General features: G+C 37.2%; 1 protein-coding gene across 2 annotated transcripts in view; it reads left to right on the forward strand.

The window, feature by feature from the left end:
• SLC22A16 (solute carrier family 22 member 16) overlaps positions 1–25,835 on the forward strand; it is a 35,558-nt gene that overhangs the window by 3,976 nt on the left and 5,747 nt on the right. The window contains exons 2-7 of one of the 2 annotated variants that reach the window (XM_030490801.1): positions 13,674–14,150; positions 16,900–17,017; positions 18,903–19,452; positions 21,314–21,441; positions 21,831–21,940; positions 22,471–22,570. In XM_030490801.1, coding sequence (XP_030346661.1) covers positions 13,674–14,150; positions 16,900–17,017; positions 18,903–19,452; positions 21,314–21,441; positions 21,831–21,940; positions 22,471–22,570 — 1,483 coding nt within the window. The remainder of the gene's footprint in view (positions 1–13,673; positions 14,151–16,899; positions 17,018–18,902; positions 19,453–21,313; positions 21,442–21,830; positions 21,941–22,470; positions 22,571–25,835) is intronic. The other variant, XM_030490802.1, reaches the window with a different exon arrangement.

Raw genomic sequence — 25,835 nt, forward strand, 5'->3', positions numbered from 1 at the left:
ACTGCTCCTTACTGAAATGTTTGTGTATTTATTCAGTTTTTGATATCTTTACATTGTTGTCTTATCTGAACTTGTTGCCTGGTCAGTGGAGTTGCTACAATTTGGACTTTAGAAGCGACCAATACAAGGATTAGCAATGTGAGGAGGAGAGAAGCAGGACAGGCTACCTGTTCAGATAGGGTGCTCGTTGCAGCCAAATGTGGAGTTTACTAGAGAGTAATAAACTTACGAACACTTTCAACACTTTTTGTTAATTCCCCCAAAACTTTTGTAGTGTTCATAAATAGACCAGAGATTATGCTTAGTTTGTGGAAAAAAATGGCTTGACTTTTGTAGAGAGAGATTCTTGCAATGGACTTATACAACGCAGACCCTGCTGGTCAGTGCAGTAGTAACAACATTAGAACACTCAGTGCTAATGCCATTTCTCTTCTCCCAACTTTGTAGTGCTCTTGGTTCACTTCTAAAAAGTCCTGCACCAAATGGTCTATTTTCTTTTCACATCCCCAAACTTTTCCAGGCTCCTATTTTCATGCTGATGCCCTTACCCTCTCCTGTTTCATAGCTCACAGCCCATGTGATCAGATTACATCTTCTGCAAATTGTGGTGTGTACATGCTACTTCCGGGAATTTTTGGGTTTGTATCAAAGAACAGAGTCCCAAGTATCTAAAAGATCATGCTCAGCACTTCTTTTCACAAAAAGAAAATAAAAATACTTTCAAGCAATTTTTTTTCAAACTGAAATATTTTACAGATGTCTTAAAAGTTTCTTTCCCAAGAAGGATACATTTTTCAATTGGAGAAGTGTACTTGCTGGACATGCAAAGAAATTGGTTTTCCTTTTCCAATTTAGGATGGAGAAACAGACAGTCATATTCAGCATTTGAACAGATGATTAGCTTTAACTTAGAAAATGAAAACATTAATAGCTTTTTCTGAAATGGGGCTTTGAGCAACTTGGTCTAGTGGAAAGTGTCCCTGTCCATGGCAGGTGATCTCCTGAGGTCCCTTCCAACCCTGACAATTCTGTGATATACTGGCTATTCTATACAGTGGAAAAGTTGTCACAACATATCTGTCATTCAGTTTTCAAAATGTGTAAGTGGACAGCTGTTTGTGTTTACTGAATGTACCGGACAGAAGAATCTCAAATCAAAGTCCTCCTTTGGCTCCTAGTCAGGGGTGGTGTTTGACAGAAATGTTTGATAAATGTTCTTCAGCTTTATAGCTATGCTATATTATAAAATCTGAATCAGTCTGTGCTCATCTCAGATGTTCATAGGATAAAATAAGTGGACTACATTTAACTTTTTTCCTTTTTTTTTTTATTTTTCTTTGGAGAGGAGGGGTAAGGGGGTGGTGTCTGGATATTTTGCAAAGAGTACTTGATCCCATTGCTGAATGGTGTCATAATAGCCTTGGAGAAGCGAGACGAGCCATGCGTTTTCACAGGGCAGACTCTAGCAGCTTAAACAAAGATCTTATTATCTGTGCCTGACCAGGCAAGAGTAGAAATACACTCAAGTCGCAGAACCAAAGCTGGATACTGGCAAGCGCTCCTGGATAACGGTGACAACACACTAGCAGTGTGGCCTGCAAAAGGTACTAACAGTACTTGCTAGGATCCAGGTCATACCAGAAGCAGTCTAATGCAGGATCTGCATAGACAAAAGTGTACTGCAGGAGAATGTGCTGGCCATATCACCCTGCCTATTTCTGGGTTGAAAAAGTAGATTATAACAGTAGATTAAAAAGTAGATCACAATAATAGAAAAATAACCAAATAAAACCGGGATGAAATTGCACTTGTACTATCCATTACCTCTTTAAGGTGAAAACCTGCAGTGCAAACCACAGTTAAACTTAAGGCTAGTAAATCAATTATGATTAGTAAAACAGCTGCTGAGATTCAGACTGCACCTCTGAAATGCTGGCAGCCCCCCAGTGTGGCTTCTAGATGATGTTGTAGCATGGATACAGTTATGGCAGCATGAGGCAATTATCACAGACATCAAGGAGCTGATGATCAGCTGTCCCATCCCAAAATATTATGGTATGAATGAAAATGAAATATATAAGGCACTGCACAGTGTGTTCCCTGTAATACAATGTCTGGGACTGAGATACCACTCTTATGAAAGTTCTGTCAATAGTTTTCTCACAGTAGTCGTGATTTTCAGCAGGACTAAGATATCTCAAAGTTGGAAGGAAATGTTTTATTAAAGGGCTTACTCATGGAAAATTTGACCAGTTTATTGCAGGAAGTGAAATGATACAAGTAGAAAACAATCGTAAATTTAGAGAGTTTTTCTAAGGTCGCAGAAGCCTTCAGCACATGCTATGAAAATTGCTGTGCTACCGTTCTGCTATACATAACAAGAATGGAACTGAGATACATACACAGATGACATTTTATTTAAGATAGCTTGAGGCATGAAGCTGTTTCAGCTGAGCGAGAACACAAAATTCTCAACTTCTCAGAAATATGGAAAAAAATAGTAAGACAAAAAATATCAACTGGAGTAGGTATGTCTCAGTTGCAAGGCCAAGACTGGAAAAACTGTCATGACAAACTGTACAAGACAGAGATTTACAAGGATGGAAAATGGTGGTTGATCTGTCAGATTGTCCATATACTTGGAGAGAAATTTCAGCTGTCTTTGAAAAATACTGTAATTATCTAGAGAGCTAACATATACCTTGACATCATACATTGACAGCCAAACTATAGTGCTCACATCACCTAGAGCATATGTTCTTGGAAAATCACATGCAATGAAAATGTGATTTGAGGAATCTAAAAGCACCATCCATTGGGTCACAGTCTGAACCCTTTTCTCAAGAAACTGTTTTCATCAAGAGGTGTAGTTGGGTTTCTTCCTGTTATTTGGAGACATTGCTATTAGGTAGTAGCATCAAAGGTGCAGCCTCAGCCATGATGCTGAGGCAAGGATACAGGACAAGTCCTGGAGAATAGATGGAAAAGGCAGCAGGAAGTAAGAAGTGCTGAAAATGTGCTTCAAGGAACTGGGAATAATTTGTTGCTATATAAAGAGCAGTCAGCACCATGCTTTGGATGGAGCTCAGTGCCATTTAAATGTGTTGTATCCATGACGGCCTGGACTTCTCCAGCCATATCATGACTTCTTTCTCCTCTCTAAGTTGTGAAAGAGATTTGGAAGAGTCTTAAGTTCCCACCTGTATACATCTGTATAAGTCTATTCTAGCTGTGTGGGGAAATAATCTGTCCAAATCAAGGCACTAGTGAGCTTATCTCACTAACTTTAGAGGCCTATAGTATAAATTTCAGACATCTGCATTAGTCACCTTGTCAGGCGAGAGAATTAGACCCTTTAAGGGCATGATCCATCTGTCTTACCTTGTCTTAAACCACTCATTGGAAATACATGGTGCAGCTAGATTTGTTTGTGATTCCTTACTGAATGAAAAAGGGATCTAGGGAAGTAATGTACATCTATATGGATTGCATACAGTATGCAGTATATTGCATCCAAGTGTACAGTACACATGCAGGTTCATTAGTTTCAACCTAAATCAACTATTTAAGTCTTAACTAGAAGCTTGGGATGTGGGAAATGCTTCTGGCAGGACACTTTCTGTGTCATAGCATCAGCCAGCATCTCAAGATGTGAAGCAGATACCAAGATCCTTGCTCTGCTGTCAGACATCAGAAAAACTGTCACGTATGCAACAATACTACTGTTACAATGCTTGCTATGTTGTTAGCTTTTCCTTAATACTTGCTGTCAGTTTCTTAAATACAGGTAATTTCAGGAAAGACTGATTTTGGTGAACTGTTGAATGGAGAGCATTAAGATCAGAGAAATAAGAGATCAAACCTGTTCTGGAAACATGAAATCCCGAAGGTATGGAAAGTGAGGGAATAAAACCTTAAACTTTCTGAGAAGGAAAAAGGAAGATTAATGCAATCATTTAGAACTTAAAAAGTAGACAGAAATACATTTTTTTTTTAGCCTTTAAATTGTAGATCTTTGTGTCCTTGGTGAAAAATTGGAAAATACTACCAATAAAACTCATTTAGCCCTTGTCCTGTAAATAAACATTACCATATCTATGATAAAATATTTACTTTGGTGGATGTCTGCCTAGTGCTAGAGAACAAGTCAAATACAAAAGGTGAAAAATGAGCAAAAATAGATAAGCACTATCCAACAGCATTCTCTGACACAAAGCCATTGGATATATGGTGAGATTATACTGATGAGACCACATTTAAGTTAAATGATTTATATTAATGTCTCATATTGCAGAAAAAATTATTTGGATTTTTCTTTCTTTTTTTTTTCTTTTTTTAATCTTTTTAACTGGTGTAGGTCAGCAATGCTGGGAAATAGCATAAACTTGTTACAGCTCCACCCTTATGAGAGAGGTAATTCATGTTAGTCCCAGGGTCAGAGCAACTGGGACCTCATCTCATTTGTGCTTGTATAGCATATATGCTTGTAGGCTCCTCAGAGAACTGTCGTCGTCTGTAGATCAGTGTAGTCAAACTCAGTTCTGTCTCACTTATCCATTGAGAATAGAGGGAGGAGCTGGTACAAAACCAGATGTATGTAGAAGAATCCTTGTAGTCTGTGCAGAATCCAGCTTCTTTACTGGATTCTTGTGGAGAATGGGGCCTGTATATTGCTTGTAAATATTTAATAGTTAGAAAACAGCATTATTCCAGACCATTCCCTTGTATGAGCTACCATGAGAGAAACCACCGAAGGAAAGAACCTGACAGTGCTCTGGTATAAGCAGGTAGAATAAGTGTTACAGAATATATTTAATAAGAAGTCAAAGTGCATTCTTAGCCTTGGAAACAGTCAAATCTGTAATTTGCATTTGTTTGTTTTTAATTTAAATTGCTTCCAATTTTAACAGTTCAAAGAGGAAGGTAGTAGAATCATCTTCCTTGAAGATGACAGGAAGTGAGAAGGTTGCTTTCCATTAAGAAATCAAGAACAATATAGAATAGCTCTGTCTCTTGGTCATGAAAGAGATAAATGACCAATAAAACTAATGAAAATATTTTTTTCTTTGGAAAGATCAGTAATGCTGTTAAGATTTTGACAAGAGAGGATGTAGAAAAGCTCTTTGTCTAGTTAAAATAAAAACCAGTATGCCAAATATCCCAAATCTATTAAATCAACTTTTGGCATTTCATACTATTTAATATACTCTACAATGTGTAAATCTCTCACATGAGAGAAAACAGAAATATTTTTCTTGTCTCGTGAAGAAACAGGCAAAACCCATATTCAGGACTGAAACTTCAAGGGGATATAAGTAAATAAAAATTGGACAGAAGTTCATGACCAAGTTGCTAATCAAAACAGAACAAACTGGAAAGTTCTCCAATGGGAATTAATCATTTAATAAGGTCTTCTTATGGGGCAGATTCCCATGACCATTTGGGAAAATGGGTTAAGAACTTCTAAGCAAAGAGTGAGTTACACATCTGCAGTGAAGAGGAACGGTTTGGAGGGAAGGGGAGCTACAAACCTGCAAAAAGATGCTGAACGTCCTCTTGTGCTCACTAACCTTGGTGCGAAGGCTATTTTCCGCTTGAATGTAGCATGTAGCTGCTAAATAAGGATGTACTTAATTCATACGTAAGCAAAACCAAAAAATAGAGACAATACTATAATAATATACTACGCAATAGTAAGGCTTAATTATTTTGCAAAATTGTCTTTAAAGAATAGATTGCTGTTTTCTTCAGTATGGACAGTTTTCACCATAGTGAAGTAGGTATTCAATCCATGTATTTGTACCTTCAGCTGTACCGGGTTCAGAGTTTTGCAGATAAAAAAATGTAAATTTACATAGTTTGAACAAAGTTAATGCAATGTGTCATCAAGGTAAGCTGCAGAAAACATCAGATTTCCTAAATCGGAAAAGGAGAATGAAATATAACAGTTTATAATGAAGTACTGACTATGTCTATAATTAGATGGAATCTCAATAAAAGCACTTAAATTCTATTAGACGCTTTGCAGATTATGATGTGAAATCATTTGCTTACATAAGATGATGGAAACACTGCAGTGTAGAAGTGAATGAAATAACTAATTTGTATTTGTCCCCCAAAAAGAGGCTGACCAAAAGAAAATGGCGTTACCAAACATACTGGAATTGAGTTTTCCCTGTGAGAAGTAATGCTAGTAATAACATGCAGAGAAAGTACATGCACATTTTCTAGATGTTAGATGTTTATAGAGCCTGAAGTGTTACTACCGTTCCAGTGTAACCACTTTGCTGTGTTTAGCACTGATCCAAATAATTCCAAAACAAACCTAAATAACTTAAAAACTTCATGATCATGTTCTTTTCTAATTAAATTACCTTGTATATGCCCTTGACACACGTAAAGCAGAAAGGACAAGTGGATAACAAGAATGAAATAGACTGACTGCAGCTTTGCCATCGGAAGGTGTTGGAATTGCTGTTGCAATTGCAATCCATTCCTGCTTGCCAGTATTGTTCCCATTGTGATTGCCACTCCACCGGTAACTGCTGTAGACCCATTTGGAGCCATGACCTCGAGTTCAAGGACTGCTTTATGGGTACCTCTGTGGGTGCAAATCTATCAGAATTACAAAAACTTTTTTCATACCGATTTTGATAATCAAAAAGGCTGACCAGAAGAAAGTTAGAAATCAATGTGCACTGTTTAATGTTTGACCAGTGTTTTCGGTGACAGTTTTGAATGCCCACTTTTTATTTCCCTTTTATTGCTTTATTTCTACTAGTTGTAAGATAGATACTATAAATATGTGGAGGAGAAAAACTGCAGTTTCTCCTGACAGCAAGCAAGCAAGATGTCAGGATTTTTTCTTGCTGCCCTTTAATGGCATCTTTAATGGCAGCTGCACTTTCTGCTGTGCATGGCTGTCCATAGATGAAAGGTATGCTACTAAACTGTCGAAACCCAGCAATATTTATCAACTGGATTATTTTAGTCACAAGTGATGACAGAAAGCTAATGTGCCTGATTAAATAGTCACAGAACTGTTCCATTAATTGCCAAAAAAAAAAAAGTATTTTAAAAGTATGGCTTTTAATTCTGTAGCACTAATTCTTGATTTTTACACTAATGCGACTTTCTTCATCTAAGCTGTCATCCCAAATGTGCAGTAGTGAGCAGCCAATGTATTTTATTCCTTGACTCTGGTGAACAAATGCTGGGCTTGCGTTAATCAGAGAGAAACATGCATAAGTTCAATGGGATAGAAGTGTTACAATTCTTCAGAGAATCAGTTTTAAGTGATAGTAACAATGATTTGGTAAATATCTGCTGTTTGGTGACTGCGTGTTGATACATACATTATCACCAGTGATGATACATAATTCCTGGGGCCTTTCTGATCCCTACAGGCTTTCTTACTCCTGTTGCATCTGTGCTGTTGGTATGTCCAGCACAACATCTGTCTCTGAAAACAAATTCTGGAAATAAGCATCTTGCTGATGTGTACTGAGACCAAGCCTTACTGGTAGTTTAAACTGCTCTTAGGAAAGAGGGAAGTTTAATCTTGACACTGTAAGTCAGATAAGGCCATGTCTATTGTATATTTAAGGCTGCTTCCAAATCTGCATCTGCACCATAGCAAAGATACTTCTCCTGAGTCTCATTCAGCTCCTTTCCTCTCAAAAACTGAACGTGTAAGTGCATCACAGCTTTTTGGTTTAGAGTGGAAAGAATGCTGAATGGCTTTTCTCACATAAAAAAAAAAAAAAACCAACCCAGGATGGGATACAGAGGTGAAAGTGGTTACTGAACACAAGTTCTTTCAGAAATAGTAAGTATCTGGAAATTTCTTTCCACTGAAGCCATCCTGTTGAGTGTACACTGCACAACAAAAACACACTGTGTTTTCTGACTAAGCAATTTGCTACGAGGTGGTTAAAAAGACAAACAGTAAAAATAGTTCTTGTAAAACCTGTGGAATAGTACTAATCTTTTGCTAATCACAGAACAGCCTTGTGACTCTATCGTACACTTGAAAGACTTTTAAATTTTTATATTAGCTTTTAATGAGTATCTAGTAATTCCCCCTCTTCTCTCTTTGGTGGACAGACAAGGAAACAAGTATTATCAGAAACATCTTTTATTTAACATAAAATTAGTGTCCAACAATAAGTTTTGTCTCTGCAATAACTGACAATGGTAAAAGTAGTCTGAGGCTGGGGGTTTATTCTCTCATGCATATGCAGCAATGTCCGCTTCAGGTATTTTTGCATGCCAGATATACCACCTTTTAAATACACTGGTGCAGATAATTTGCATCGATGCAGTATAAATTGGATCGAGCAGCTAATGTGGCTTGGTTTATGGTTTTTAGTCATCATCTATTCTGACTTCTTTTTTTTTCCAAGTTAGATCAGCTTCCCAGATAAAATTCACAGCTGGTCCACATAAAAAGTACCACCACAACTGAGGATAGAGTGCTCTGTGTGTCAGGGGATGTGTGAACAGCAGGAAAGGAGAAGGGAGGAAATACCCTACAGTGACAGTGTCACAGAGATGTTGTGTCATGAGACTACAGCCAGAGCGACAGTGGTCTGAGATCTGGTTAATTATCTTTATGGAAGAATACTTCTTCAATTCAAATACTGACATTACGATATTACCAGTTGATTTCCTTACTGGTGAGATCTTAAAACTTGTGAGGAGAAGTTAAAAAATGTGAAAGTCTTTTTTACTATAAGCTGTAAATTGAAAAAAAGAATAACGGGGAAGAAGTTTCTCCGAAATATTTTAAGAAAGACTGGAACATTTTCATGTTGTGTCTTGCTCAAGGTTTTGCGAAGACCGTTTTATGCTCATTTGACTTCTGGCATTCATTAGGAGTCTCTATACTAGAGCAGTAACCTACAAAGTCTTCTTGACTTCTATATTTGACACTCTTGGCAAGAGTGACAAAATGTACTTGCCAAATAATTATCTCTCATGGCAAGTCACTGAAGAGATGGAAAAACACTGAGAGAGATTATCATACCTTTTAGGACAGTCATCATGTTTACAGATCTTAAAAAATGCAAAAAGTGTGGGTTTTTTTAAAGAGTCTGTAAAATAGGTTATTGAAAACTGCTGGTTGCAGCAATATATGTTATGTAATCTGGTGGGTGCATGGGAAAATAACTGGTTTATAAATTACCCTTGCCAAAAACTGCCCTTTTCGAGATCAGCCCAGGAAAACAGATCACAGGCTTTGTTTTCTTTTGTTGAATTTAGAGAGTATTCATTACTGCTGCAATGGTATTTTCATATAATTCTGGCACATGACCAGCAGTATTTCTTTTTTTTTCAGGAAAATGTAACTTTAGAACGGAGTTTGGTGAGGTTACTAAAAGGATTACGTAAAGATTATTAGGTTTGCCTGTAATAGAGAGATTTAAGCTTAGTAATAAAGGAGTTTCTTATCAGTCTGGTGTTCTTAAGAATTCAGGAAAAGAGTTAATAATTTACAGTAGGTATCAAGGATAGCATAGACTTTAACCTGTGCCTCAGGGTCAGTGAAGTGTATGACCTGTATACATTCTGCTGAGACCTCCTGACCCAGCAAAGCCTGCGCAGGGGCTGCTCCTGGCTCCCCAGGCAGGAGGGCTGTGCTCCCCCAACACCAAGTCCTCCTGCAAGGAAGAGAAGCTGTGACCCTGGGGTTTTAAGATTAGGGAAGAACATTGACATGGCCACAGACAAGAGGGCTGAGGGAAAAAATCATGCATCCAAAGGTCCAAAAGGAGGGGTCCCAAACTAGTAATAAAAGCAGGCGGAAGCTTTATGTTCCTCTCTGCTCAGCACTGTCTCCTGCCTCAACCTCTGTTCTAGCAAACTGAGGTCTACCATGAGGCCGAGCCTGTGTCTTTCTCTGTTCCTTTTCAATTTTTATCTGTTCTGGAAAGCAAAGTTCAATGCATCTGTAGTATTCTTCCATCCCACATATCATCCTCCCTACATACTTCTCATGCTTTCTTTATGTTTGCACTAGTTGCCTAACTAATTCCTTTTTGGTAACTATGCAAGTTAAAAAATTTTCTGACCTCTCTGCAACTGGTCTTTCTAGAAAAGCTCTTTCCACCCACAGGAGAGTCTCAACAGCTCATAATGTTGGGCTTTTCAAACTAACATCTAGTGGGGGTGAGTTCATGACTACTGTAGTCAGCAATGAATTTTGCCTTCAGAGCAAAAGAGGGCTTTCAGAATGTGTGTGTTTCTTGTATATGTGTGTACGCAGAGGGAGGCTTAGCCCAGCCCAATGTGGAATTTTACTGGAGAGAGCAGTAGATAGGTTTTACAGGCAGGGGAGCAGCCCATTAGTGCAGTGGCAGCCTGCTCCTGTGGTTTGGGATGCCTCCAACCACTGGTGCTGCCAAACACTTTTCTAGCTTCATATCAGGCCTTATTCTTCCCTATTCTTGCTCTCCCTGCCTACTCCTTGGCTTTTTTTATTGAGCATTTAGAGGCTAAAAACTGAAGTTCAATCAGCCTTGCAGGATTCTGCAACAACATGACCATTTTGCTGTAAAAAACATGCTTTCCTGTTCTTAAATGAATTCATAAACAGCATAAATTGTCTATTATTGTGTATGTGGAACTCTGACTTTTTCTGTTTGTTTAGCATAGGTGCTGCAAATTAGGTAAGAAAAATAATGGTAACTGCCGAGTGGATGTCTTCATTGGAACTGAATAAGGAAAAGGAAAATGGAAGAACATTTTTACAAGAATCAGTTATATCATGTTCTAAGTTAAACCCTTGAAAGATGAATGAAATATGGCATGTCACAGATATTTCTTTATAATAAATCCTTTCTTGCTTTTTATAGAGGTCGAAACTGATCTGTATGACACAAAGAAAAAATGAGGAAAGGGTAAGGGACTGTAATTTATATAGTTTTAGAAAGTAAGGAGAGGGGGATAACCAATAAATCTGTACAAAGAAATTATAAAAGACAGGGAAGATTTATTTAAGGTTACACAAGGATGTTTTATAAGTTGCTAATAATCTTACACTGGAAAAAGGGACATCAAAATTAGATTTAATGAGAAACTTTCCAACAGAAAGATTTGACAGTGGAGCAGTCTGTCAAAATGGTTATTAAAGTATGATCACAAACATCGTTCAGGAAGAGATAAAATGAAACTCTCAAGGGAGCAGTTAGTGTGGAGATTAGCTAGTCCTGATCCAAATCAGAGCTCTGGTGATGCATTGGGGATTTGGGTTTTAAAAATTACTGTGGTGCATTGGTTCATGCCATCTTCTCAGTTTGTATCCTTAGAAGTTATCTTCTTTCAAGCCTCTCCAACAAGAAAGGGCATAAATATAATTGTCCTGCTCACTCTCACTGGGTGGAAGAGAAATGGTATTTCCTTGTATTTCTTGTACTGCAAGAGCTAATTAGGAAATGCAAGAAGAACATATGGGAGTTTGAAATTATTTCGTTCTTCCTCTGTCTGGGAAATACCAACTGGAAATTGCAGTTTCCTGATGCATAATGACAGATGCTGTAAATACTGGGGATGCTGGTTCCAGGTATGCCACTTTTTATTAGCTAGTAGAAGATGTAACTGCACAGGTTCTAGGGATTTAATTTGCTACTTCGCTAGAGGTCTTCTAGTCCTGATTTCAGTCATTCTGCATACTGCAACAATAGCCAAAGTTGTTGATTTTTGGTCTTGCTTTGCTATTTTTAAAATGTGTTTGTGACTTTTGATGGGAACAGTTAAGATGAAACTAGAGAAGAGTAACTAAAGCCTGTTGTTGACCATATTTGTCTGTATTGATAGAGCAACAAAGGTTACATTTCATATAACCTTTGCTTTTTTGTGGTCTAAGACAGTCTCAAAGCCATTCAAAACTGTTTTAGCCTTGCTTTGATATTTATGGCTAGCTACTTAGTCCTCAAGAAGCTGTTCTCTTGAGAGGGGATTGATAGGCTTAAGGGATTCAGTGGGTATATTTAGTTTCTCTTTACCGTATCTTTCACAAGATTTGTTGGGAAAAAGCAGCATAGCACCTCTGTGAGATTGCCTTGCAGTGTCATCAAGAGGGAAGTGGAGCCAGATTTTAGGTTGCCATGATGGGTTTAGCAATTCAACCGTCTCCTCAGACTGCTATGGATAAGTTAATAGAGCTGTTGTCAAGAGAAAAGGGGATAAAAAATGCTGCATCTGAAGAGCAACAATGCTATTGGAAAGACATGATGGGCAACTAGGTTTACATTTACCAAGGTAAGACAGAAGAATCATAAGATAAAAGACAAAGGAGAATGAGGATGGTGAATGCAGTTATGTTATACGAGAGAACTGTTTAATTGCAGGAGTTAATTGGACATAAAAACAATGCATTCAGCAAATTCTATTTAAATACTTTGGTTATAGATAGTTCACAAATTGATTAGAAATTGTGCTGATAGATGATTTAAAAGTCCTAGGCTAGATACTTCTGCAATCTTAATTATGGGAATTCAAAGGTAGATTTTGAAGATCGTTTTGGAGAGGAGTGATCTAGAGGCCATGTTTGTTATGGGGACTGGAATTCCTCTGACTTTTCCCATCAGACATTTCAAGGCAATTATTTTTTAGGCACCATTTCCTATAACTTCAGCAGAGAAAGCCTCTGATAATTAAAAAAAAAAGCTCCTTTTCATTTCATACCAGCAAGGCCCACCACGTACTGCAGTAACTATGTACGTATAGAACCTCACTGAATGCATCTTCAATTAGTACAATTGATTTGCCTTCAGAAAATAAAAAGTGGAGGAGAAAACAAAGCTATGTTGTTTTTGCTGAACAGATGTACTAATTATGTGCAGTTTTCACATTTAATTGAGGAAAAGTCTTATGCTTAGAGTATCAGAAACTGTCTAGAATTTGCTTTCAGAGATACTAGACTTCATTGCAAGTCTTTCAAAATTCAGAATACATGTGCAATTTATATACTGAGATTTACTTGCATGCCAAGCATTTTTAAAAGCTGTTAAAATGCCAAAGTTCAGGCTATGCATAAAAAATTCTTTTACCACATTTGCTTTATGATACAATCTTTAATGGCTAACTGCACACCCTGTTTAAGCCAAAACCCAACCCAGTTTACAGCTATGTTTTGGTACCAAACATTTCACACTGTTCAGATTCTATCTATCCTCCTCTGCATGTGTCTACATGCATTCTCTCTTTGTCTTTTGGAGGCAATATAGAGAGACGGAAGACAGATGGAACACAGTTATATGGATAAATTAGGTGAAATGAAGTGCCTCAGAGCCTGAGGTGTTTCTAACCATTCAAGTAATCTAAGGCCTTATTTTGAGGGAATGTACTACACAGAATTGAAAGGGTGGAAGGTTGCTTCAAACTAAGTGCTTAAATTCAGAATTGTTTCTTTTTAAATGGTCTTCTCTGTATATGGCTAAACGCATGACTAAAAGTAGCATTGTTTCCTGACAATAGATTACTGTGCATCTTTTCTCATCTTTGGTCTCTTGCAGGGCTTAGATGATGTTGAAGCAGCACTACATAACAAAATACTAGACACTTGAATAATGTCTTCATTTACTGATCCTAGCGAAATAATTATGTTGATTTATTCGTTTTTCATGTATAGAGGGCTTTTCTTCAGTAAACTTTTTTCTTTCCCTTTACAGATTTCAAGCATGTGTTTATTTTGCATCTGTCTTTCAAGCTATGTCATGTGGTATCCATTACTTGGCATCTGTGTTCATGGCTGTTACTCCTAAATTTGTATGTGGGATCCCTGGAAATGTGAATAGTATTCTTTTCCACAACTCCTCCGAATCAAGTATAGAGGACATCTGGACACTATGGGCATCAGCAGAAAATTACATTGTAGTCCAGCTGGAAAATGGAGAAATTTGGGAACTTGATCAGTGCAGCAGGTCCAAACGAGAAGTCAGTTTGGATCTGACATATGAATACGAAGGCAACAAGTCCATATTTTCTTGTTCTGATGGATTTCTCTATGATGATACGAAGTGGAAGAGCACTGTTGTTACACAGTGGGATCTGGTCTGTGACCGAGAATGGCTTGCAAAATTAATCCAGCCTACATTCATGCTTGGAGTCTTGTTTGGAGCAGTGATTTTTGGTGACATTGCTGACAGGTAAATTGCCATCCTCTGAAAATTGTAGCTTCAGATTGCAGTAGCTTCACGTGTATCTACCTGTTTGTTGTTCTCATTCATCATGTATTCATAATTATGTACTCCTAATTCAGAAGGTTTGGATATTGTTTTATTCACAGCTATGTTTAACTTAATTTCTTTTTTGCTTTTAGATTTTTTTCCCTATTTCATATCATCAATTGTTCTAGGACATTGCTCTGTGCAGCTAGTATTTTAGGCTCTTTGTTTAACAGGAATAGCAATAGTTAGTAGTAATAGCAACAGTAAAATCTGGGAGTAGATTTTCAGCTCATTTTCCATGAGGAGAGATTCCTTATGGAAACATATATTTTTACTTCTGGATATGATAAACAGCTGAAAGGCTACTGGAAGGTTAAAAATAATGTATTTCAAAATCACAAATTTCTTAGTCATGAATAGAGCTCTGTGGGGCTGATGCAAAGGGTTTGATCAGGCCCTATGTTCTTAAACTAAATACCCATACAGTAGTTTTCCTTGCTGTCCAAATGTAGTTTTTCCCTGAATGGTTAACTTAAACTTTAGTCTCTTGAAGGTTACTCCAGATGGGAGGAAAAATGGTTGTCAATGAGCTGAGCTGTAATTTCACTTACTTACCAGCACATACAAAGTTCTGTTTGAGTATGAGGAGAGTCAGTCCATGGAAGGACTCAACCTGAGCAGTTTCTTGCTCACTGTGCTGAGGCTGTCCTTCAGCCCTCTCCCCTCCAGCTCTTACTCCCTGGATGTTCTCTCAGATCACGCGCTGAGATCCAGCATCAGAGCTGGTCTCAGAAGCACTAGAGAGATTCAGTTTGTACATCTGTATCCTGCTTCTCTTGGTTTTCTCTCCCAACACAAGCACACACATTCCTACCTGAGAAGAACACCCAGCTATGCCCCTCTATCCATATCAGAGTCAAACACCTAAACTATGTTGTACTTGGTTTTGTCTCAGGCAGTTTATGTACCTGTGTTTTGCTTTGAATGCTTGTTTAGTGTTATTTATCTCTTTCTATAAAGGAGCTTGTTGACTAACAGCTCTATCAGGTGGAGGGTGACGTTTTATCCCACAGTTAACAGTATAAGCAGAAAAAGGAGACCAGGCGTGTAATTTTCTGATTTTTCCTTCATTAGCACAATGCTGTGATGGGATAGTTACAACATGGGAATGTAAAAGTAAAGATGATCTTTTTTTAATTTGGCTTTCAGAAAACACGGACTCAATCCTGCTTCCCGATCCAAGGCTTTGTAAAACTATTTAGTACAAAACTAGAATATAGTGCCAACATTTGTTCTGCATCCCTTTAAATCATTCATAGCTTTATTAATTAATATTCAGATGTGATTTATAAGGTTATGATCATATTGTTCTGATTTCCATTAATTCAAGCCATGGACAGCCAGTAAAGATAATACATACATTCTGAGTTGCAGATTTACAACTGTAGATTTTACAGCTGAAAGTGATTATTTTCTGACACATCCTGGCTGGTGGGAAGTAAATTTATGGGTCTCTCCCATTCCCAGTTAACAGATTTCCCAACAGAATTGCTCCAACATCTAGAACTCACTGTGATATCTTCTGGCAGGGATCACAAACCAAATGTGCATGACTCCAGGTCAAGGTTGGAGAAAAATAGGGTTTGGTTCAATATAGTACCAAATACTCATGAAGAAAAACTGATAAATGAGCCCACATCCCTGAAAGTCCTCAGGATCTCTGTGTAAATGCAATATCCACATCTGTAAAAAGCTGTTGGCAGTGGACTAGGTAATAAGAGTCCAAGAGAATATTATCAGGGAAGAAAAGTGATTCCACGCATGTTGTTTTACAGAACGTTTGTAGATAGAATATAATGAATCCTCAGTAGAGTCTTGTAGATATATTGCCAATTTCTAGGTTTTCTTCTCAGACAAGCTTCTTATTGCTAGTATGTGCTCCCTTATTTAGGGAAAACTGGCTCTATTTGGTATATTTTCTCCCTGAGATATGGGAAGAAGATAAACAAATAGAAGTTTCTTTTTGCTAAATGCCCTTCTTTTACACTGGAAATTACTATGTTGTTGATGTATTTGACATACATTTTTTTGTTGTTAGTAAATGATCTTCCTGAATTTCTGTGTTTGTACATGCATGCTTCTGTGCTGTGATGCAATCAGAAAATTCAGGGGAACTATGTAATTGTCATTTATAAGGGAATTCAACTTTAAATAAGTGGACAAAGTTATGTTACAGAAGCCTTTCATTACTATCTAAATTGGTTGTTTGGCAAGAGATGGCATGTGTTGTCACAGCTAAATTGTATTAGAAATTGTTAACTATAACTATATATTACTTAGTATAAAATATGTGTAAAAATGAGTCTTACCTACTGTCTTCATAAATAACAGAGTAAATTTGCAGATTAGTTATGTAGAAGTTAAACCTGAAACTGGAGATGAGCATATATAATTCTCACTTCTGCACGTTGCTTCCAGCCACGAATTGTGGAATGGAAGTTCCATCCATAGGAGCTTCCTTTTTCTTGGAAGTTGAAAGTACTGAAAAATTAATACAGGTAACTAAACCAATGTTTTTGTGGTGAATGAAAGTATTAAGTACAATATTTTCAGACTCATTCCAGATAGGCTTTCTGGAGTTGCAGAAAAATACAACTCCATTTTTGCTGTTGTATTTTAATGGAATGTTTGTGGTTATTCAAAACTTTATTACTGCTGTGATTTGCAGACTGGGAAGACAGCGTGTTATATGGTTCACAAGTGCTGGTCAGTTTGTATTTGGCATCGCAGTGGCCTTCACATTTGACTACTACAGTTTTGTGATTGTGCGCTTTCTCCTTGCTATGGTAAGAAAGGATGTTCACCCTGGTTCTTTCTACTTGTCATTTCCTACCCCTTCTCAGGAAAACCTCCCTTTTTATTATTTCCTCCCTACTTCATTGTTCTAAAGTCCCCTCTGTTGCACTTATTTCAGCAGAGCAGGGAGAGTCTGAATGTTCTTGGACCACAGCACTTTACCTCTTTGAATTAATAGAAAGCGTCTGTATGAAGCAGTGTTTGGTACTTCCTCCGTCCCAACCTCTGCTGGACTGGTAATTAAATACCAAGTGTGAGCAGCAAACTTTGATTTCCGCATTGCAGCTGCCATTGCATTTCTCCTTATTGTTAGAATTGGAGTATATTTTTCTTAACATAACAAATCTATAATTATGATTTTTATCTCTACTGTTTTGAGTGATGGAGGAGAGATGCACATTTTTTCTTCCATGTATCTCTTTGGCATTTTAAGCTACATCTGAAATACTAAATGCATAGGTAGAGCTGTTTAACACCTAGATGTTTATACTGTACTTATGGTTTCTCCAGGATATGTGTTTATGCATAATTATACACATAGTTTAAAAAATATATATATGTATGACATATATCCAATATCTGATGTATCTGATATATATTCAATATTTTTACATAGTAACCAATTTCAAGTTGCTATTTTACATCCAAAAGTACAATATTTGTAGTCTATCATAATATAATGCATAAAGAAATTAGAATGCTATCACGAGAAAAATGATGCAAGGTTAGAAATTTGAAAATAATCACATAATTTATTTTGTTCCTGCTGACAGTACATTAGTCAATGATGTCAATGCACCTTGCACCTGGGGCATCCTTTGCCTGATTAGAGCTCAGAATGATTTCCTAGCAGGAAAAACTGCATGGGCATTTGAGCCTCAAACAGTGAGATCAACAGGAGTTCGTCTACTGACTCCTTTGGCTGTTGATGCTAGGGGCTGTGGTAATTTAGAAAAGCAAAAACCTCTGACTAGACCAATGCTGTAGGTTTTAACTGGCCACTGGGACTGACCTGCGAGATAGAGGTCTAAAGCTCTAGCCCCGTGTCAATAAGATCAGCACAGCTTTCCTGTCAGGTTCAGTGGGTTTAGAATCAGAGATTATTAACTGGAATATTTTAAACCAGAAAATTGATTAATCATAGCAATATACTGGAATATTTTCTAGTCTAGATTTTCTAGCTATGTTCGAAATATTTTGAGATACCAAGAGTTTGATTGTTGATAGAGAAATTGAAATATATATTCAATAAATATATAGTCAATGAAGAAATACTATAATGCAGAACATGCCAGTAATTGCATTCAGTAGATAACATGTGAGAACCTATAACCATATGAGATTCTCTTCCAACATTGTCAAAATTTGATTTAATGAGATAATTTACAAGGGCGTGGAAGGTATTTCTCAGTAAATTTGCAGTTCCCTGATGTACAGATTATTAATAGTCTACTTAAAGCCAAGATCAAGATTTTCAGCAGTGGCAATTAGTTCACAGGACCTCATTTTTCCCAAATGTCCAGTTTGCAATGCCATTAAAGGACATGATTTTTGGAGGTGAAGGGCTTAGTGACATCAGCAAATTAGGGTCTTTTTCAGGTGTCTCTTGCTGGCTCTCCCCCACTACAGAGAAGTGTACAAAACCACATTTTTAAATACAGTGTCTGGGCAGTCTGAAGCTTTGAGTGAACTTTTTCTCCATCTGATTTGTTTTCAGGGTTTTTTCCGTCAGTGTGGGACATGCCAGTGCAGTGACAATTAAGTGTACACGAATGTGGAACACTGTTAGCTGTTTGTTTTTATTGCTGATGTATAAGGAAAGTAGATACAAACCTTATTCTTTTTTTTTTTTCTCTCTCCACCCCACTTCCCTAGGTTTCAAGTGGCTATCTGGTTGTGGCTTTTGTTTACGTGACTGAATTTGTTGGCATTAAAGCACGAACCTGGGCTTCTATGCATGTCCATGCTTTTTTTGCTATGGGAATTATGGTTGTGGCACTTGTGGGATTTTTGGTTCGGACCTGGTGGGTCTATCAGATATTTCTCTCCATAGCAACTCTTCCGTTTATCTTGTGCTGCTGGATGCTCCCAGAAACGCCTTTTTGGCTCCTGTCAAAGGAAAGATACGAAGATGCACAAAAAGTAATTCATATAATGGCAAGATGGAATAAAGTAAGCACTCCCTGCAAAGTTTCTGAACTCTACTCTGTCCAACAAGATGATCTAGTGAGTGGCAGAATGGGTGACGGTGACACATCCTCAACAAAGAAGCACAGCATCTTAGACCTGTTTTGTAACTGGCACATTGCAAGAAGGACCATCACAGTCTGGCTGATCTGGTTCACTGGGAGCTTGGGGTACTATGTCTTCTCCCTCAGTTCTGTCAGTCTAGGAGGCAATGAATACTTAAATCTCTTTCTTATAGGTAAATATTTTTGTACCTTATTCTGTTTATGGCAGAACTAGAACATAACATTTAGAAATGTCTATAGACTTGACAGCCAATTTTAAAACTTTGTTTATTCAGTTATGAACCCTGTTCAAAAAGTTTCTTGCTAACTCTTCAGAAAGTTGACTAACACAGGAGTACCATTCACTCCAAGTCTCCCTGTTTCTGGAAAAAAAAGAAAAAAAAGGGTATTTAGAATGTGTCGGTGTACAAAATTCTTCTCCGTCTGTCTTTGATTTTAAAACCGTATTCTGCTTTTCTTGTCTTTGCCCTGCAAGCATATAACAGATCTACACAAACACCAAGGGAAGCAGTCCAGCAACACAAAATTCATACAGCTCTGCTAAAGGCACAAACTAGGAAAACAAGAGAAAAAACATATTCCTTTAATCACTTATAGTCGTGATACTTTGTGTCTGTGTAGAAAACAGTTTCATAATTCTCAGAAGCAAGAGTAATTTTAGTTTTCTCAAAAGTATATTTTTAATTTAGTTGTAATATTCTTTTAATTTTAATTACAGTCTGGCTGTAATCTTCCTCTGGTATCTAAGTTTTTTATAAAGGCAGCTTAGTGCATTCAAGGCCTGACCCAAAGCTTGTTAAGATCAGTGGAAATATTTCATTGACTTCAGAAGACTTCAGATCAGGCACGCAGCTCTGAGCCAGCGAAGAATTCAATCATGCACTTTGCTTTATGCAACCGAGTACTCTCAGTACAGTGAATGTGACTGTTCATGTACATAAGCACACAGAAGGACTGGTCTCTCCTAAATTCAGTTTGTGTTGTCATGCGTGTTAGCATATTCATAGATTGATATGTCGAAGAGAGGATGCTAGTATTGCACAGATAAGTAAACTGTTATGGTAGAGTACAGTGCATAAATCACCATATCCACCTCTTCCAAAAATATTTTAGCAGACTAACAAACACAGAACAATTGCAACCTGCTTTTACCGACACAAGACCAAAAGATTGCTTCCTGATATTATAGGAAACTGTAATACTACATGTGCTTAGTAAAGGGACGCAGGGGATACAGGGCTGTATCTTATGTTCTTCCTTGATTTTACATTGGATGTAGTAGCATTCTTCACTAGCAAGTTGGTTTAAGACATGTCCAAACTGACTTAGGTTCAATATAATTTGTCTAGGGGCAAATCATGTTTACACAGGGTTTGTGAGCAATCATAGCCAAACCCCAGTTCCTGTAGAGCTGCAGAAGTTTTTCTCTGGAAAGACGAGATATGAGTAAGAGTGGGATATTGTAAGCAACTGCCCTCCTTTCAATGGACTCAGAAAACTGGACCTGGAGAGACCTTGCTTGCTTTATATGTTGGGGTGATTTGGGGCTGTAGCTGGGGGATGCACCTGTGGCTGTAGTTCTATGTCCAGGTGGAAGCTGGCAAGTCCTGAGAGGTGTGTTGGTGCGACACTGGCAATATTCCTTGTGGGCATGTGTAAGCTGTTGATGTGAAAATACTCGAAGCAGAAGACCAGCAAATGGAGAGCTTCCAGTCACAAGTGCCAGTGTCATAGAAGCAGAGTCATGGCCTTGCTGTTTTCTGTAATTTTCCACCCCAATGAGAAACAGAGCTGCTCTGCACTGTGAAACCCATTTCTCTTGTCCTTCTCTATCCCCTCCTACTGTATTTTAAGCCACATTTTCTGCCTTCTGTTGCCATTTCTGATAACAAATGAACTACCACAACTGCTTATGTCTGGAGTTCACTTATTTATTGCCCTCTAGATTAAACTAATCCTTATAAAGAGGGAGTTAGAGTTATAACATGAATGTGCGTAATCATGACTTAAACCAAAATAATTTCATACTGACAGGTGCTGTGGAGTTGCCTTGCTATATCATTGCTTGCATTGGGATGGACAAACTGGGAAGGAGAAACACACTCATTCCGTTCCTTATTTTAAGTGCACTGATCTGTGTTTTAATTATGTTCATACCGCAGGTTAGTCATGTGTTGTTGAAAGTGTTCCTATAGTAGAAATTGATTTTAAAGGCTCTTAAGTCTGTAGATGCAGCTGCTCTTTCTAAATCATGTAGTTGATTAAAGGTGGTTTTTAAATTGCAGCTGCCAGTCCAAGATAGATTTCTGTATTTTCAGTGCAGGCTTCACTATCATTGCTGGTGTCACATGTAAAATATTCCCAGGGCTTCAGTGAACCAGGACTGGTAAAAAGTGATATGGACACTAGTAACTTGAGACTGATTTTAAAAAAGCAAGCCATAAGTACTGCTTGTTGTTCAAAGAAGGGTCACAACTTCTGAAGGAATTGAATGAAGTTTGAAACAGTGTTATTTTCTGGTGATTTATTTATTTGTGCTCTCTTTCAATAGGATTTCAATATATTAATTATCTTGGCAAATATGGCTGGAAAATTTTCAATAGGTGTGGCATTTGGCCTTATATATCTCTACACGGCAGAACTATACCCAACAATTGTAAGGTAAGAACTTTTGCCAGTTATGTATTTTTTTATTATTTTACTCTTATTTCTTTTCCATTGTTATGCTCCTATTCCAGAGCAAGCAGCTCTTGGCATCAGTGGTGGTGGTCTGAAAAACTTGGGATGGGATGAGTTCTTCACCTGCTTCAGAGACGTCTAGGGTTTGGCAGTACCATAAATTTTTACCTGTTTTTCATTCCATGTGCATTCGTTGATTTAATTGGGGAACTAGAAGAATACTCAATGGGAACTAGAAGAATACTCAATAGTTTCTTAAACATTATATACGCCTTTCTTAAAAGCCCTGGTTGTTCATCCTGTGATCTGTGCTGAATGATGATTCTATTTTTAATCTTAATTATAGAAGCAGCTGAATTTTGTTACAATGTAAATTTACATCAGTGTAGCAATAGCCTCCTGGTATAATTGCTTAAAGACATGTATCCTACTGATATTTTAAGTGGCTGTTCATTTCTAATAGTTTCCTTTATCTGCCAGAATTCTTATCAAAGTCTTTGTTTTATGTATAGATCACTTGCTGTTGGAAGTGGAAGCATGATGTGTCGTGTAGGAAGTGTGGTTGCTCCTTTCTGTGTATATCTGAGAAGTGTTTGGATTTTCATGCCTCTTGTAAGTATTTATTTCAATGGTGAACATTTCTGGTTTTGAAAATGCACGTCACTTGTTTTTTTCAGGAACCAAAAACTGAACTTATATCTTGAAAAGGAAATTGAGCCAACCATTCCTGTTAAAAATTTTAAGTCTCAAAGATTAGTAACTTCATATTGTTAAAAATATGCAGCTAAAGCAAAAGGGAAACTTTGAGTCAGTGAAGTCTGTTGAAATGGAAGACAAAAAAATACTTACGCACTGAGTCCTAGTATAAAATTGCTAAAAATACTTTCCATGAAAATATACTTCATCTACTATGTAACATTTAGGAAGTGTCTTAGTCTATAATTATTTACTTTGCAGGCCTAGAAGTTCTTGACCATGCTCCTGATTTATTGTAACCCTTTTTCAAAGGCACAGTTCTTCCATTTTGGAATTCACCATGGGTGGCTGTTTTTTCATTGCATCTTTGCAATAGCCTTCCAAAAGATCAAGAATGTCTTATGCTTACTATACTTGGTCTTCACAGCTGACTCAAAGCTTCCTTTTTGTGTTTTTCATCTACAAGAACTGAACAAAACAATAGATGAGATAGAAAAACAGAAGCAAATGGGACATTGATGAGGTTCACGGTGACTTTGACGAGCAACAGAACCATAGCTTCATTAAGCACAATCTACTTGTAGGTGACGCCAGGTCATGCTACCATTCGGTTTTGTCTTCATATCGAAAGGTGAAAATGTAATGGGATGTGTCTTTAATCTTACTCTAAATTTGTCTACCGCTTTGGAATTTCCTGAAAAAGTGGAATTGTGTCCCTTTGATTTTGCAACTATAAAATCCTCAATTACAGATGCCAGAGATTGGTTTCAGATAATTCTCGGGAACTCGTTCCATTATTTAAATTAATTGCTTTCAGTTGTTTTGGATTAAAATTAAGAGGATTGAAGGAGACCACAAATTAATTTATTCCCTCAAGCTCCCATACAAACCAGGATACCATCCTGGGAAAGACAAAGAAACATTTGCACAACAGAGTGGTCATGGGAGAGCATTCTTTTTCTCTTGTTACTGTTTTGCCTTTACTGACTGAGAGAAGCTTTATCTGTGCAGAAGTGCTGCAGTTAAACCACAGATGGGGAAATGCTGGAGAGCAGTGCAAATAGCAGTATAAACAAAGGATTATTTCAGCTATGAACAACTCAGTGTAAAAAAAGTATCAGAGTATTTGTAGAGTTCTGTAATAGTTCCCAGTGAATATGTTTTCATTATTAACTCCTATTATAAAACTTTTTTCAGTTTATTAAATAGGCTTGTCTTGAGTTGGAGCATAGTGTGGCAAGTCTCAGGTTACATAAGTGTTTTGGAATGGAAATGAAATCAAATGGATTACATTTGTAAGTAAACTGATATATATTTTGTTGATCTATTGTATACACCACACATTGTCAAGCAGTTACTACTGCCATTTGTTTGACAATCTGCCTTATGTATGGTTATGCCACCTGTGAGTAATGATGTGAGCATCTCATCTGAATATCTATAAATCTAGAGTAACTTGCCAAGTATGTTTTTCATGTGACAACTTTCTCGAAAACTTACAGTGAAGCAACTGCTCCATGTATAGCCTATTTCTGTTTCTAAGCTGTTAAGAATTATATTACAGTAGCCCTTTAACAGGCTTGATTTTTCTCTCAGATAAACTGTAAATTATAAATTTTAAAAAAACTCCACTGAGGTCAGTAAAGTAAAACAAATGTAAATCCTTTGTCTAATAGATTTTTCAGGACAAAATTTAACCTTTTTTTTGTTGAAGTAGGAATTTTGCAAATAAGATCACATTTAGATCAGTTCAGAGACAACAAACGTGGATACAAATATAAACAGCAGACTAGAATAATCATTTGTTCTCAGAAGTAAAAGTATTATTTTGTAGGGATATTTAATTCAAATTATCTTTGTTCTAGACTAAATGTATTAAGTCCTGGTCTTAGACCACTGTGAAGTCAAAACTGTTGCTCCACATAGGGAGGACATATGAAAAATGGCGGTAAACCTTTTTTTGAAGTTTTTCATGGTAGCTGTTGGAAGCTGCTGGCTGTACTGAAATGCTGGGAATACTCTGAGAATTTGACTAAGCAGAAAGTCAGATTTCAAATTAAGACCCTGAAAAAACAATGAATTTAAGCAGGCACTTCTGTCAAATTAACTTCAATGGAGCTTAAACATACTTAAATACTTTATACAATAGCTTAATCCATAAGCATTTAATTCATTGACTATATCAGAAGAACATTTTCCGATGCTGAATATATATGTAAAATAGTACATACATAGGAAACGTACACATTTTTTATGCCTCATGAAGACGTATGCCAAGATAAGTTTGCAAAAGACTTGTTTTGACTAAATGTGAGTAACTTCATTGGTAAGTGTGGTTACTGCCCCAAAAGGGTAGATGACATTTGGGAAGTCCTTTTGTTAATATACTGTGACCTAATTGTTTCATAGTCTGTCTTTTGTAGAAAATATTGGAAAATGCTTTGTAGGGCATTTGTAGGGCCAGGGAGATGGAAAACACTCTGAATTAGCCAGCATGTCGTAGCTTTCCCATTGGAAAAAAAAGAAAACTAACACGTGATGAAGTTTTGCTTTAACTGTGTTCTGTTGGCAATCCGTAGTGACCCTGTTCTCATAAACTCCAAATGTATGAGTGTCCATAAGCTTCAATATCTTTTACAGCCCTTAATATCCTTAAATATAAACTTAAAACAGCCTAAAGGATGTCTATAAGAATAGCTGCCATGTGTCTATTTATCCTGTCTTACCATGCAGAAAATCATGTTTTGATAGTGAAGAAGAGTTTTGACACTCAGAGGTGAGACTTTAATATGTTGGAGTATATTTTTAAAGATCACTCCTGCCACCTATTTACGTCTACGAGGATTTCCCTCAGTTTGCCACTCAGTGCCACTTCCAATGGTTCTATTATTGCTAGGATTTTTTTACATTTATTTTTCATGTTAAAAGCATGACTATTTTATTTCCACTGTAGTTGTAGTATTCGACAGTATTTTGCTTAATTTTGTATTTTGTCAGCCTCTATATTTAATGCAAGTGCAAAAAGAGGAGTGTATGCAACAGTGCAGCTTCTGCTTCTTAAAAGCTTCTGCTTAAGACAAGTTGTCCTCTTCTTTTGGAAGGGAGAGGAAGCAAAAGCAGCATGGTGCATGTGCATGAAAATAGCACTGCTCAAGGCTACAACGGAGAATTTCCATTTTAA

Source organism: Strigops habroptila, chromosome 6 (assembly GCF_004027225.2).
Source record: "Strigops habroptila isolate Jane chromosome 6, bStrHab1.2.pri, whole genome shotgun sequence".
Classification (NCBI taxonomy): Eukaryota; Metazoa; Chordata; class Aves; order Psittaciformes; family Psittacidae; genus Strigops; species Strigops habroptila.